Here is a 16,935-nt window from a genome sequence, read left to right as displayed (position 1 = left end):
ACTGGGTCAACAGGCTCTACTGGATCTACTGGGTCAACAGGCTCTACTGGATCTACTGGATCTACTGGGTCAACGGGATCTACTGGATCTACTGGATCAACAGGCTCTACTGGGTCAACGGGATCTACTGGGTCAATAGGCTCTACTGGGTCAACGGGATCTACTGGGTCAACTGGGTCAACGGGATCAACAGGCTCTACTGGATCGACTGGATCTACTGGGTCAACGGGATCAATAGATACTCCAATATTTGATAAAATAGAGTTAATTTCACTCTTACATATTTCACTTACAGAATTAATGATTTTGACTTGCTCATTAATATACTTTTCCTTTACTTCTATACAAATCTTTGTAATTGATTTTTCAATAAGTTGTATTTCACTCATTAAATCTTCCTCGACTTTATCAGCATTCATAGATATAGAATGTAGTAGGCTCTTATTAAGTTTACTGTCAATATTAAGCAAATCAATGTATTCCTTTTGCTTCTGAAATATAGAACTAGTAATAAAGAATGTAGAAAGCGTATATTTCTCAAATATGTCAGTGGCTATATATTGTATCGACGAAGCTGCTGAGATGTTGCTTGGATCAACAGAAATCGATTCAAATATTTTTTTCAATTGCTTGGAGGTTTTTTTAATAAGATCATCGATGGTTGATGTGAGATTATCTTTTTCGATAGAATACAGCCCAGCTGAGATATTCCTTGCCTTTCTTTCCTTTAGGCCATATGCAATCATTTCCAACGCCAAATCATCGTAAAACGGCTTGGTGTCACTAATTTGAATTGTCTGTACCAATTTTAATAAGCTCGATTCCAAATTAGAGTTGGTCATGACTTCAAGACTGAGCAGTTTATCTGCAGTGGCTTTGGATTGGTCAGAAATTCTACCAAATAGATGCAAATATGGATTTGTTGATTTGTCAAATTCAGAGAAATAACTAGACTCCCAGTATGGAAGATAGTTCGTACCAAAGCTTCCAACCTTGATCCTTTCCTGACTAGAAACCATGGTGCTTTGATTTCCAATTGATCTGCTCATTATCCCTTGATGATATAAGTCAGCACATTGTATCAGTCTCACTGAAAATAGCATTGTTTTGACATTTTTGTTATTCTAAATAGTTTGATTAGTTAAATCCTTTGTTTTTTTGCCTTAGATGGAAATGGCAGGTTAACACGTAGAACAAAGTCAATATGATGCAATCGACCATTTCACATGTTTGAATATTTGAAGAGAAGTAATTTCCAATGGAAGCATTTTGTAAATACACACATTTGGTGAGATTAGGAGATAGTTTTATTTATTTATACAGACCGTTTAAATTGCAACATATAATTTAATATATTTATATGTACAGACTGTTTAAATTGCAATGCTATTAAAAAGCAACTAGACGTATGGAGCACTTTTGCAGTTCCGAATGATCTAAACTCAGCAATTAATAAATCAGTGATTGTTTTCAAATGATTAAAACAGGATAATATGTCTTTACGAAATTAAACTACTACATAAAACCACCGCCGACACTCTGTGATTAAGGGCAGACTTACAAAGCAACCTCTCAAACAAAACAAAAAATTTCAATTGAAAATACTCAACACAAAAGAGGATTTCACAGATCACTTTTATTATTACTTATTATCAATTACACTAGTTTATTCATGGAGCTACTACCGGTGGAGTTGGTGGGGTTGGAGGAGTTACTACTGGTGGGATTGGTATGACTGGAGGAATTGGTAATCCTAGAATTGCACGGATCTCAGCGATCTGAGAGTTCAAAAGTGCAGCCAATGAATTGATCACAGCACTCTGGGGAGCAGAGATGGCACTTGAGATGGCCAACTTGATGGCGGCATTCAACTCCAGGGTTATACCAGAAACGATGGTGGCCAATGCAGCCTCAATCGCAGCCAATATTGCAGGGTCAAGGGTGAGGCTATCCAAGTAACACTTTTGTGCCTGAGATATATTATTGGCGAGGAACAACAAAGGGAAGGTGTTACTGTCGAAAATACCTCCAACTGAGTAGTTGATGTTGTTGAACAACAGCTCTGCAGAAATCACACTTGACTCACACTCTAGCTTTGCAAAGAACTTGTTCAACTGATCACGTGTTATTCTATCGAAACATCTGAAACTGGATGTCAGAATATTCTCCTCAATAGAATACAGCTTAGAGGTGATATCTCCTGCTTGCTTGTCAGTCAAGCCAAGTAAAATAAGCGCTGCTTTTAGATCATCATAAAGTGGCTTAGTATCAGTAACCTTTATCAAGTCAACCAACTTGATAAAGAGAGATCTTAAATCATTAATAGTTTCAATTCTTATTCTGTTCAATTCGGCCGCAGTTATCTTGAATTGCGAGATCATCCTCAGGAAGATAGGATCATAGGGATTGATACATATGGGCAAGGGTCTCACGCATTCCTTATCTTCACACTCTGAAGATGAAGAATCGGAGCAAGACGATGAGGACGAAGAAGAAGACGAGAACTCTGAGAAGTCACAGGACTCTGAGAAATCACACTCTATTCCAGAATCACATCTGTCTTCCAAGATGCACCTGTTGAGGTCATCACCATCACGGCATCTCCTCTCCCTTCTGCGATGATCCAGACCGCCAAATGGCTTGGAGTCCAAGGCACCCTCAGGATAAAACCTGAAACAGTTGACTAATTGCACTAAAAATAACATGAGCTCATATAGGTCAGTGATTAAATAGCCTAAATATATGGATTGTGCTATTTTTTCCCCTTCAGGGAATATTAAATAAACATATTGAATTAACCATATACAATAGCATTTCACAATATTCCTGCCACACCAATATTTGAGAATATTATTTCAGTGGCTTCATTTCAACTGAATTCGTGGGTGACGTAATAGAAACAGCCACAAATATTTTTTGACGCTAGACAATTTCAACAACGATGACGTAATACATGCTTAATACCATACATTCACCTGTCAGGGGGTGGAAATAAATTAATTACATGTTAAGAGTATAGACCATATAAGCATATTTTAACTTTATTTATCAGTTGTACATCTTTCTTTGTGTGCCCTAACCTCCTTCAACATCCAAATATACAGATGTATCTCAAAGCATTCATAACTTGCCTCCTCCAGACCATCTTGGCCTTATTGCTTTCGAGGTTATCCAGAAGAGAACCCAAATATTCATAGTCTGGCTCCTCGTACATTTTCAGCTGTCTTGCATACTCAATAAACTTTTGTAAATTCACACAATCAGTTAGATTCGATAGTTTGATATCCTGCTTGATTTTCCTAATCTTCTCCAAATTATTGATGTTTTTAAAATAGTTAATATTCTCGTTGTTCTGGATCCATGGCAGCTGCTTTTCCAACAAATACACCAGTACATATCCTAAGGATTCTAGATCATCCCTTTTTGTCTGTTTCAGTCCGCAGTGGGTGTTTATGGAGCAATATCTGGGTGTGCCTAATATCTTACTAGCAAACGAAGTATCGTCACTAGCATGGCCGGGGTTATACTCACTGTGAATACTTGCGTATTCCTTGACTGATTCGTAGCACATTCCATAGTCAATCAATATAATCTGGTTCTTGTCATCTATCATAATATTGTCTGGCTTCATATCTCGGTAAATAAGATTCCTTCCATGCAAATACTTCAGGATATTCAGCAGATTTATCCCTATATTCTTAACCGTGGTTTTAGTAAAATACTCTGGCATCAGCTCAAGAATATTTAATAAGGCTGTGCTATACAGAGGCATCACAAAGAAGTTACTCTCATAATGGATAATCTTAGGAACCTGGGGATGGTTTAGACTGGAGAGAACATTGATTTCATTGATTAAATAGGCACTATTACCCACAATGTTGCTGGAGGCTATGGCCGTATTTGCCCCCTTGTCACCATCTGGAATATTGCCAGATCTGTCTTCTGCCTTCTCTTTGATATTCCTTTTGGCCATCTTCATTGCATATTTATGTCCATCTATTTCGATTTTCCAAACCACCCCAAACGCTCCTTCCCCAATCTGGGACAAACACACCACATTCCTTGGATTCAAAATTTCCCTTCGACAATCCAACTGCTTGTTATGTGATCTGGTAGTATTGGGCACTTTTACACTAGCATTCCCACTGCCTTTATTATATTCCATGGCAACAAAATACAAAAATATTTTGTATATTTGTAAATAAATTTATTTGTAACTCATCGCTGGTTGAGAATGTTCATATCTGGTCTTCTATGGCATTTGAACCCATCAGTGCTTCTATTAATCACCTGGAGAAGTTACTGCGATCTGAATCTACGGTTTAAGTTCATTAGCTTTGTCTGGTGTTTCCACAGACCTCCAGCAATAGCCAATGATGCCCAGAGAGACCATTGTCTATCCTTCTAATCATCTCACTAATAGTTTAATTTTTACTCCACCCCTTTAAGTTCTATGAATTATCTCTCTGATGAATTTGTTCAAATAATCTCTGGAGAAAGTACAAGGAGTTCATCAGAGCTAAGGACTTTCCTAATCAACCACTCCAGTATGCTTATCTATGCCTTGGCTACCAAGTACAACTTCCGAGCTGTTAATCTGATATACACTCTAAACATCGCCGACATTGCCCCAAACAACTCTATAAATCTATATAACTTATATTCTCTCCACTGGCTTTACAAGATGGGGAGGATCAATAAAGTGTCTTACACCAACAAGATGAAGAGATTTGAAAGAATGAAGTTGTTTAAGGAGAATTTGGATAAAGTAGAGCATGACTATATAAAATACCAGATCGGAAAGAGAAGGGGCAAAGGCAAGCCAGACATGGCTGAATCAACAACCAACAAGAATGTGGCAAGTGTGAGCCATAATCTTGTATTACTCGAAGACTATTTGAACAGCTCGTTCACAAAGTATCCACTGATATTTTGCATAGAAATCGACAGTTTTATTTACAGGCCACCATGTACCAAAGAATTTCCAGATAACGAAGAAAATATGGCTCCTAATGATAATCGAGCCAAGCATAATGTTTGCAGCTCATATGCTCTTAATTGGGAGAAGTTGGCCTTTTTGCTTGGTATATTGAATAAAATTGGTAAATATGGTCTCGATTGTGAAATTTATAGTGATGGTGGAAAAGGCTTGGAGATGCTGAGAAGCTATTGCAACCCCAGGAATATTATTAAGAGTTCATCTGCGCAGGAAGCCGTAGTTTTGGACATCTCAGGGATATTTTTGTATTCCAAGAAAATCAACATTGATCATTCCAAGAAGAGGATATATTTTGTCAATATAGATAAATCATATTCGTGTGGAAACAACTGCTTGGAAAAGCTATCTGATGAAAAGTATTTGGGAATTGACCACTTGGAGACTTGCTTAAAAAACTATATTTCAAAATACTGCAATTAATAGAAGAATAATTTTGACACTCATGCTATCAACTTCTGCAAGTAAAAGCTCACTATTAAATATCTTTATTTATTTTACCCTAACTGTTATCAGAACTTATAAATGGATTAGGTATTTCCAGAAGCATGGTGTGAAAGTGCATAGTAAACGAAGATTTATTACTTTATGAATCCCTATCACCCAACACAATCGATTTCATCTTAGCCCTGCCAATTCTAATTTCCCTCCAGATTTTTATAAATTATTTTTAGCCCCCATGGTAGTCATTGAACATTCTTCTGCTGGCAATGGGATGGATATGAAGGGCCACTTGACTGGTATCTTAGGCAAGTTCCATGTAAATGATGCAGAGATCAAGCCAAGCAAGAAGAAGTCCCTGATGGCCGGTGTCAACTCACTGGTTATGGTATTTCTTTATGGGGTGTATCTTTCTACCTCAGGTATATACGGTCCAGAGTTGATAAAGTCCATATGCATTCACATATTTGGCTATGCTGCTGTGGGAAATATTCTCTGCTCATTTTTGAAGTTAAACCCATCAACACAGTTGTTCCTTTGCTCAGTACTCTTCTCCATTTCAAGTGGAGTCAGCCTAATCTTTCAAGGAGAAGGCTCAAAGTATCTGGGGCATGATAAGATAATTCTCCTTACATATGGGGTTGCTGGAATTTCCATCGGTGCTGTTATGAATACTGTACCTTGTTATATCTCTATGGTGTCACCAAGCAAGTTTGTTCCATCTCTACTTGGATGTATTGGGGGTGTTGGAATTGTGGGTGGTCTTATATTTGGGAATACCCTCCAATATTTTGAGAGAGACATTTTCCTATTTAACATGGTGATATTCTGTATCTCTATAGTTGAGAGCCTCCTCTTCCTATACTTCAGAAGGTATGCCCAAAAGCATAGACAGACCGTGAGGAATAAGTTTTTTAATTTGGAATCCTGGAGATCCATACTTGAAAACGGAAAGCTGAGCATAGTTCTTATGGTGGCTGCTCACTTCGCCCAGCATATTAGTGGGGTCAACTATCTAATTTTCCATTTTACAAATATATTTGGTGTGCAGGGTAAGATCTATAACTTTAATATGCTATACTTCTGGGGCATGTTTGTGACACTCCTGGGTGGATATACACAAGTAATAGGACGGAAAAAGCTAATTCTCTTCTCAGCACTCATCTGTATTTTGGCAAATATCTCATACTATTATGAAATCAACAATGCCATCACTTCCTACTTTTTTATCTTTGGATTTAACATGGGACTGGGAAACATTCCATTTGTGCTCATTGGAGACATATTTCCAATTGAAGTAATTCAAGAAGGGGCTCTTATTGGAACGTCTGCAAATTGGATCGGCGGAATATTATCGTCGTTGGTGCCGATTGAAGAAACATCCAGGGGAAATGTTGCCTTCCTGTGGTACATTGGTAGCTTGATGGTATTTGTGTGCTTATTTTCTGCATTTTTTAGTGAGACCAAAGACAAAAAGGCAGACTATCAATAAATTCATTATTAAGACATAGATTTCTCCATGGGATTGTCATAAAAGACTTTTGTATCCAACAAGGAGCCTTGATTGTGTGTTTTCTTTATTTGTGGGAATAGCAATTCATTGCTCTATTAAAGTTAATTGCGTTTTAATAATGTAACAATAGATTGCTCTTCTCAGAATATCGAGCTGGAGAACCATAATCAATGCTTTAAAGTAGAATATACAATGCCGTTTTGTAAACAATTTAATAGATTGTCTGTTTATATCACTCATTTCTTCTTATAATGGCATAAACACTTTGCTCTTCTCTTGAAACACATTCTACTGCAAATCCAGCTTCCTCACACAGGGATCTTAGGCCATCTTCATCAAACAAGTAATAATATCTAAGTAAATCATCCTCGCCTTTCCACGAAACTAAGTAGTCTCCACTGCTTTGCACTTCTTCCTTAGCCTCGATCCTTGGAGAACCCATATCTGGGCTTATTTCTACCATCTGAGGACTCCATCCAACTCTTTCGCCAGGATGCTCACTCATCAGAGAATTGATTTCCTGCCTCTCAAGGGGTTTAAATTTCTTCTTTATGGACGCGCACTTATGCCATGCGTAGATAAGTCCTATCCCACCGATTCTCATTACTCTTTTCATCTCTATCATTGCCTCAACTCTTCTTGAATGAGCCGACAGGTGGTGGATAACTGCAATACTTAGAACAATGTCAAATGAATCACTTCTAAATGGCAATCTATGAACTGTTCCACGAACCAGAGAAATGCTTCTCGATGGAGAACTCTTCCGAAGTGACTCTTTTAACAGTTCAAAGCTATAATCCAGGCCAACAATGCTCAAAGGAACATGGCTGCTTTTAATATATTCATTTACTTCAAACTGCCGACCATTTCCACACCCAGCATCCAGAATAAAATCTCCCACAGAATAATACTTTCGAAAAAACTCTATAATGAATGGCCATGGCTTCACCCTTGAGTCTGAAAATACTCCTGACTTTCTACTGTAAAACTCATGCACAAACTCTCTTTCAAACTCGTCATACTTATTGCTGGAGTTGTCCATTTTACTATCCGACATGATGGGCAAATCATTTCAGAAATCCTTGATAGCTTATGCACCATGTGGCTATAATATGCATGCTCTCTCCAAATCCATGGCGATAAATACTGTGGGGTTTCCCTTATGTATTTTCGTTGTCTTCTTGTAAATTTTTTAGTTTTCTGATCCCCTGATGAATTCAGTCAGATTTACCAAGATATCTCCTTTTGCAGTCATACCACAAAGGCATTCGGAAGGTGCTGCTGGATATGATTTGTGTAGTGTTGATTCTGTAGTTGTAGAGCCTGGTTGTGGTGCTCAAATCAGCACTGGGCTGTTTGTGTTCTTGGATCCCAGCCTACTTGCTATTATTTTTTCCAGATCTGGCCTAAGTATCAAGAATGGAATCTGTGTCAAGGCCTCATATGTGGCCGATAGAGAAGAAATAAAAATTAATATATTCAATACAGGAAAGGAGCCATTTGTGGTGGAGCAGTTTATGCGTGTGGCACAGATGCTGTTTATTGAGAAGCAGGAGCTGTGAACGGATGTAGTACTACAAATAAATTAATTTGCCATGCTTTTACTATGAATTTTTTCAAAAACCCAAATGTGATCAAAGTTACACACAAGCTAAAGGAATAAATGTACAACCAAAGTTACACACAAGCTAAAGGAACAAATATACAACGAGTATACTATTTGAACTAAGGGAACAAATGTACAACAAGTATGATATTGTCGTTGCTCATACTGAGCCTTGTAATTTCTCATAAAATTTAATAATCTATGCTATTTTCGTCTATTCTTTTCTAAATACTCATTCTGCTGTTTTACAACCTCCAACGAATTGGCACATTGCGAGTACATCTCCAACAAATCCCTATTTAGTTTCAAGAACTCATCACCATAGGAGAATCCTTCAAATACACCCACTGCCTCTTCTTTCTCTCCTACTATATACAGCGCAGCACTAAGTGCCTCAACACAGTTTAGTTTGTATGGTTTCCCATAATTAATTGTATTTGCAGCCACCAGAAATGGCAACAGCCGACCGTTTTTAGAACTAATATTTACTTTTCTGAAATCGAACGAATCTATCTGGTTCCAAGAACAATCTATCAATCCAATTCCCCGCTTTTCCATAAGCTCTCTGTCTGCTGGAGAAATAGATTGGGTTGCATTCGGAGCTAGAACAATTCCATTGAACCGACTCTTCAGATTGAGTGACTGGATTTTGTTGTACTTAACCATCCTGTGGCCGGAACAACGCTTCGGATCGCATTGACCGAATTCATAAATGACTTTGCGCATGGATGGGGTGCAGATTCTAGAGAATGCTAGATTTAGAAGGAATTTCAGTTGCCAGCTACTCACTGCAATATGATACTGGCCATGAACAGACATTATCTGATGAAGGACAACAATAATGAGGATATTTTGTCACTTTTTATAGCCCTCAGATGGTAAAGGACGTTGGCTTGGAGACTGTGAACGACATAGCAATGGAAGTGCAGAAGACAATTACATTTATGAAGGAGCGATGCTATAAACGAGACAAAATGTTATTTTCCAACTCTGGAGAAAATCAGGACAATAAACCAAATATAAGCACCGATGCTATCTTGGAAAATGCCCATAAGAGAGAATCTTCCACTAATGATACGTCCCACTTTACCAGTTCTCTCGGTGACTTATTAAGATCGTTCAAAATTGAGCTTGAGCTTTCAACCCGTCTGGAATATGTATCGAATGTTTCTCAATTCCTCAGCGAAGACTGCCTGGAAAACTATGACGAGAACAAAGAAATTCTAGCTCGGGATGAGTTTATACGAGTATGTAAGAAGATTGAAGATGAGGAGTTTAATAGATTTGACAGCTCAGATGATGAATAAATGGAGTATGCTATGCTTGATGAATATAAGGAGGCTGTCAATAGTGGTATGCTTATGCTACCATCAATATCCTTGTATTTATAAAATATCGAGTTATTTTATTTTTTGCCCCTCATGATGGCTTCCTCCTTAAGCATTGTCTACGACCACTTGGACAATCCAGAAAAACTCACGGAATATTTGGATAATGGAAGATCGTTTCCAAAAGACTTGGCGGATTTGCAAGAATTGTTGAGTCTTCCCGACTTTGAAAGATCGAAAGTCATATTTTATGTGGAAGTTCTGTCAAAGTCCATAAAGAACCAGGGGGAACTGACGAGATTCTTTAAAATTCTTTTGGACTTCATTGAGAAGGAGTTCAGTGCCAATACCAATGGTATATATAAGAACAGTGTATTTCTGCTAAGAATATTCAAGAGTATCTCCAAAACTCGCTTGTTTGTACCAGTTTCATACTATTTAACCAAATTAATGTCCCTTGCAATCCAGACGAAAGTTGCTGGTGGTTCGAAGAGCTACTCCTATGATGATATTCGGCTGAGCTCTGATGATTTGAAGAATGGGGAGTTGCAGCTTTTTATCATTAGGGAGTGCATGGGCTTGATCAAGCTACAGTGCTCATTCCAAGGGAACTCTATAGGATTCCCAGAGTTGTCCCATGTAGTCTGCAATGAATTAAGAGTTCAGTGCAAGGTGGGCATATACAAGGAGGTAATTGGATCGTTGATAAAACTGCTGGAAGACAGAAAGATCTATATTGAGAAGATGAGACAGAATTATGATGGAGACATAGGTGCTTTCGAGAGTTCATTGGAAAAGTGGGAGATCTTTGAATGAGACAATATTTATTAAATTAACTAGACAGAATGTAACAGGTTTAAATATTGTGAAGAGTGCATCTGTGATAGCAATTGCTTCAGTCCGAAGTTTTGCTGTTCTTTGTCTTTTTTGTGTATCCGGAAGACCGTTCACGCTTCTTTTCTTCCTCTTTAAATAACTCCTTTTGCATCAGGAAATTCTGGTCAATATACTTTGCATTTAACAAATGCTCGGGCGTAAGAATGCTGGAAATAGAATCGGCCAACTCTGCAATTCTTTTTGAGGTTGAATGTGCCATAGAGACGGTTGTAGAGTTGTGTTTGTCACTGTCTGCATTCGAGTTCCTGGAGTTTGTTGCATTCTGGATAGAGTGGGTATTTGTTGAATTGGTTAACGATGGATCAGAGATATTACCATCGGGTGATTGGCTTGCAATAGAGTTACTTTTGATTTGATTTGCATATGTGCAAGTAGAATGAGGATATGTGTGGACTGAAGATAGGTCATTTGCATTACTGTTTTCAAACGATGTCGATGAAGAAGATTTCTCACTACTTTGGGTGGATTCTATTCTTTTTACTATGCTACTAACCACTGAGTTACCGGCAGTAGTGTTTTGTTCTGACTTGTTGTTTTCAAATTTTCTGACAGAACTGAGTATTCTTTCGCTCTTTGGAGCATCATCCTTTCTCCCCTGCAACAGATGAACTCGATCCTTTACGGTCAGTGTTGATAGTGGCTTCTCTAACTTATCCCCAGGTTGCTTTTTATCTAGATCTGAAGTTTTCATGGTATCTAAACAAAGATAATCCAAATATTTAGTCCGAAACAAAACAAAATGTTTCGTATTTAACATCTCACAGTAAGTACCTGACAGCGAGGATATCATGAATGGGATTGAGGATAAACCGTATGTCAATAGTTGTGTATCATCCTTTACATGCCACTCCATTGAAGATTGGGGAATTTGGGATTGTACAAATTCTTCAGTCCATGGATTACAAAAATACCTCAGAATAGAATGCAGATTGTTTGTTTTCAAACAAATAATTCGCTATTTATTTATCAAACTTGCTACCAATTATATTTATTTCTCCTTTTTTACATTTATTGAAAATAGGATCCTTAACCCATGGATGTGAAAATTATTATTCAGCATATGGCATGTCAGAAAATAATAAATATTAGTCTATGTGCAAATATAGAAGAGTTGAAGAAAGTAATAGAGGAGAAGTTCTGCATTCCGGCCTCAGACCAGATCATCACCTTTAAGGATAGAAATATAAACTTGAAGCACAAGACTCTGAACAGTTTTGGAATAGAGAATGGCTGTAAGATATTTGTTAAGAAAATAAACAGAATAACAGGGCAGGCTAGGCAGAGTGGGATATCTGATCTGATGAAGAACCCGTTTATGAAGAGTATGCTGAAGAATCCCTCCATGCTGAAGGATATTATCGGGGACAACGATACAATAAATCAGATTGTCAATTCTGGCGGACTAGAAGAGGAGCTGGAAAGGATGGCCCAGGATGGAGACTATGTCAATACGCAGCTGAGAAATGTAGACTTGGCCATGGCCAAACTAGAGAATATGCCTGGAGGGATGAATATGATGAGTAGTATGCTGAAGGATGTTGATGACCCACTAAGAAATATGCTGAAGCCAAAGAATACCTTCAAAACCAGGGAGTTTGTTACATCCGACATAATGACATCGCTTCCGGGAAAAAATAAGGTGAATCCACTAATTGACTATCGAAAACAAAATAAAGAATTGGTTGAGCTAGGATTTACTAATATCCAAGAGAATTTCGAAGCACTAACTCGGAGCGAAGGAGATTTGGATAATGCATTGGAATATTTAACCAGTAAATACGATATAACCAATAAGTGATCTAATTAAATCATTTGATAGAAATGGAACTCTAGTCATCTTTAATAAATACTTTTTGGTTTCAGATTTCTTGGAAGGCTGCATCTAGTCTGCCGAACAAGGTACTTTTCTGTAGGTTGTTAATCTTATGTGGGCATGGAGATAGTCATACTGCACACAGTAAATAAGTTGTGATAAATTAATTTATTGGTGATTGATCATTTGTGGATGTCCAACAATATGCTGATAAGTGTTGTTGTAAATACAAATATTCCAAACAAAAATGCACAATATGCAGTGATGGTAAGTGGTATAGTTCGTTCTACATCCAAGTTGAAGTAGTATAGGGCTGGCAAGATCAAGCACATGAAGGTTGAGGCTGTGGCACCCACGATTGAGTAGACCAGGCTTAGTCCGACATCGGATACTGCAATTAAATATGTGGCTAGTATGAGTATAGATGTTAGTAGAAAGTTGAAAAATCTATAGCCGGTGTTTTTGGGAGTGATATTTACCATATTCATGAAGTATGTTTTGCCCGGGCCAAGCTGAAGAGGATATGAAACACCCATTACAATAACATAGAGCCCATGGACCACTGTTGTCAAGATATCTTCTGGATAGCTGCTTAAAACGTTGTCAGAGACATTCTCTCCATAGATCAGGTAATTCGATATTCCAAATGACATATACAAGGCAAAGCATGAGCAGGCTATCATATAGATGAGCTTTTTCATTCGGGGTAGTGAGTTGTCTTCCAATTCGGAATAGATTGCAAAAATATTCTGATGGCATGTAAAGCTAAAAACGAATTTCCCGAAGCCACTCAGCCAGAAAATGGAGACTGGCGTGGCAAGATACTCTATTTTTACCATGTCATTCTTTCCATATAGCAACCTCCACACAGAGGCGACAACCACAAACAAGATCGAAACCAATCCGAGAAATGAGGTATATTTTAGTTTGTCCATTTTTTCCAGATAGCAGAAAGGCCCAATTATACAAAGGAACATGAGTAGACAGAACACTGGATTGGATAGAAATGTCTTTTTTCCTAGTACAGTTTCTATGAAACTAGGCAGCAGCTGCTTTGTAATAATCATATAGGATGTGGAAACTCCAAAGCACTTTACAAAGACAGAAAAGTCAACAAAGAACCTAGTATATGGGACAGCAAGGGTTGCAAGCTTGCTCAAATCGGCTGTTCGACCGATGTCCTGGGAACATATACAGAGCAAAAGTAGTCCGGTCGCTGCAAAAAACCCACTCATTATGGTTAGCAAGACGGTAACTGCTACCCCATATGTTTTAAACAGAAATGGAAAATTGAGAACCCCACTTCCAATACTCGTTTTCAGCAGATTGACATACGCACTTCCCAAAGATTTCATAACAAGTACAAATCTTTGCTGTTTTCTTCATGAAAATAATATGAAACAGCGTTTTATGTATTTCCATTGTAAATTGGGATTTAATTCCCAAACCTTAACTTTTTATCTTTGTTCTGTGGAGAAACATCTTCCAAAATCTGGATGTGAAAGCACCAATATGTCTGTAGAGGATGCAGTAGTTTCTGATAAACAAACGAAATTACATGTAGTTTTGTTACAAAAATATAGTTTGGCAACGATACAAACATAGGTACATTTCCAATACTACCAGCCTTTATAAAACATGTAAAATCAGCTATCTGCAAAATATTTATTTGTGAATTAGTTCTGCCTCTTCAAATATCCGGTATACTTCAGCATTTTATTTTGAAGTCTTATTCATCCAAACCTCAAATATTTCTGCAGTGATAACCAGCTTTTTGTTGTTCTTAATAATATTCTCCAAGCTCACATTTATTTCTTCCACCAATGTGTTTGTGGATTCAACAGAAGTTCTTAGTCTTTTGATAATCCTTGCTTTTTTCTCTGTTAGTGACATCAGTTTGGAGGTGGAAAAAGAAATTTGTTGAAAAGTGTAAAAACAGTATAAAAAAGTCTTCTGATAGTTTCCAAGCTGAAATGAACATGACAAGATGTCTATGGCGATGAGAATATGCTATAGAGATAAAAGCATTGGACAAGCACATTTTGAAGAGCCACAATGCACTAAAGTGATTTAAGTACTAAATCCACAGCTCATTGGAAGGATGACTGGACACATGTGGCCCAACTTCTTAATAAATTTTTATTCTTCATAGAATTTTCATACACAGACTTTTTACTTTCTTAATAATTTTTCAAAAATTTTAACCCCAAATGGCAAGTGAAAATGTTAGAAAAGTTATTTTTGAGGGGGATGACAACAATGAACAGATTGGCAGAGTAGATTCAGATACAAAGTGGGAGGAATTCGACTTGAAGCCGAAACTACTTAAGGGAATCTATGCTATGGGATTTGAGACGCCCTCCTTCATTCAGAAGAAGGCGGTGCCGTGCATCGCAAGTGGATCGAACATCAGAGCACAAGCACAGTCTGGAACGGGCAAAACAGGAGCGTTTGTTGTTGGTACACTCGAGAGGATAGACGACAAAATGGCAGAGACCCAATGTCTTGTGATTGTGTCGACCAGAGAAATTGCAAAGCAGATACACCATAACTATGAGAGTATTGGGAAGTACATGAATGTGAACACGATTCTGCTGACGGGTGGACGTAATAGGAGTGATGATGTGAAATTGTTAAATGAGAGGCCAAATCATGTAATTGTCGGTACACCAGGACGAATTTGTGATTTGTTGGAAGACAAGGTGATTAAGGCCGAGTCTATAAGAATACTTGTGTTGGATGAGGCAGATGAGATGTGTAAGGAGGGATTTATCCTGCAAGTGCGATCGATATATGACTACTTAAATGTCGAAAAGTTACAAATATTGTTTTTTTCAGCAACATATTCATCAGAGGAGTTAAAGACAATATCGAACATAGTAGAGAATCCTGTGGAGATTGATCTGAGAAATGATGAGTATACCCTTCAGGGAATCAAGCAGTATTACGTTAATGTTGGGAATCAGTTTGGGGGGAAGTTTTCAATCGAAAAAAAGAGACAAGAGTTGATCTACAAAGTCCATACCCTGATGCATATCCTGGCTGGACAGTCGCTCTGCCAGATTATGGTTTTTATTAGAAGGAAGGGAGATGCCCAGGATGTGTTTTCAGTTTTGGACCAGAACAAATATTCCTGTACACTGATTTCATCGGAGCTATCACAGGAGAAGAGGGAGAATGTTCTGAGTGACTTCAAAACAGGTAAGAAGCGAATACTTGTTACATCAGATTTGTGTAAGAGAGGGGTTGATATCCAAGGCCTCTCAGTGGTGATTTGTTTGGATGTGCCACCAATTGATTCCAAGGAAGATTTCATTCATAGGGTGGGTAGGTCCGGTAGATATGGTAGAAGGGGTGTTGCACTACACATTGTGAACGATTTTGAATTTCAGAACCTGAGTCAGATTTCAGAATCCTTTGGATCTACACTTGAGGCGTTGCCAAAGACGTTCTCGTTTAAAGAATAAATTACGTACTTTATATTGATATATGGATTTTAGTATTTTTCAACAAAACTCGTGAAAATGAGTGAATCACCTACCTGGGTGAGGCCGATGAATACACACTCAGCTATAAAAAGCCTCCCTCTTCCCATTTGGGAGGGCAAATTGTTGTTAATCTCCTCTTAGTGAGATGTTATTTTGTTGATTACTTCTGACACTCATTTGTCATTAGCTTGATTAAATAATAGGTAATCATTAATATCATATTGATGGATGCATGGGGATATTCGTGAGTATTCCCATATGTTAATTGATGGTGAAACAGAATATATTGTGGTCTATCTGCTGCCCAGCTGGCACAAGAAATCATTCTTTTTGTTTTTTAGCTGACCCTTCCTTTCATGAATTGTAAAAGAGACATTCCCACTTTTAAGATTATCACCTTGGGGGGTTCAAATGTGGGAAAGTCCAGTATCCTGCTAAAATACATCAAAAACGAATTCAGCGAGAACATGGCAAATACGGTGGGAATAGACAATATAAACAAGGTGGTAAATATAAAAGAATGTGGAAATAGTAATGGTGGCTCCGCTGGGGATTTGACTGATATGCCTATCCACCTACAGATTTGGGATACCGCAGGCCAAGAGAGATTCAATTCGATAGTTAAATCATACTATAGGGGCGCAGATGCATTTCTGTTTGTCTATGATGTCACTGATCATCGTACACCGAGTATGTGGAAAATAGAATTTCAGAGCTGATGCGAGAAAAGGTGAATATAAGACATGCAGTGATTATTGGCAATAAGGCTGATTTGATAACTGCCAAAAGACAAAGAAAAGAGGAAAATTTGATCAGAAATATGGCAGTTAAACTAAACAGAGTGTTCCTCGAA

General features: G+C 37.9%; 3 protein-coding genes across 3 annotated transcripts; 2 read left to right on the top strand and 1 right to left on the bottom strand.

The window, feature by feature from the left end:
* Positions 1 to 7,182: 7,182 nt before the first annotated feature.
* Positions 7,183 to 8,007, bottom strand: LOC147075485 (uncharacterized). The gene has a single exon (XM_085942447.1). The coding sequence runs from the start codon at positions 8,005 to 8,007 to the stop codon at positions 7,183 to 7,185; it is 825 nt and encodes a 274-aa protein (XP_085798573.1).
* Positions 8,008 to 10,924: 2,917 nt separating this feature from the next.
* LOC147075484 (uncharacterized) lies at positions 10,925 to 12,579 on the top strand. Its single transcript, XM_085942446.1, has 2 exons — positions 10,925 to 11,102; positions 11,888 to 12,579. The coding sequence occupies exons 1-2, from the start codon at positions 10,925 to 10,927 to the stop codon at positions 12,577 to 12,579; spliced, it is 870 nt and encodes a 289-aa protein (XP_085798572.1).
* A 2,225-nt stretch (positions 12,580 to 14,804) lies between these two features.
* On the top strand, positions 14,805 to 16,061 carry LOC147075483 (uncharacterized). Its single transcript, XM_085942445.1, has one exon. It carries the CDS (start codon positions 14,805 to 14,807, stop codon positions 16,059 to 16,061), a length of 1,257 nt encoding a protein of 418 aa, XP_085798571.1.
* The last annotated feature ends 874 nt before the right edge of the window (positions 16,062 to 16,935 follow it).

The sequence above is a fragment of the Rhyacophila brunnea genome, unplaced genomic scaffold, assembly GCF_057557595.1.
Source record: "Rhyacophila brunnea isolate RB1 unplaced genomic scaffold, BYU_Rbru_1.0 scaffold_144, whole genome shotgun sequence".
NCBI classification, from domain to species: Eukaryota; Metazoa; Arthropoda; class Insecta; order Trichoptera; family Rhyacophilidae; genus Rhyacophila; species Rhyacophila brunnea.
The sequence above is the reverse complement of the archived record's forward strand: the minus strand, read 5'-3'. Positions and strand labels throughout refer to the sequence as shown.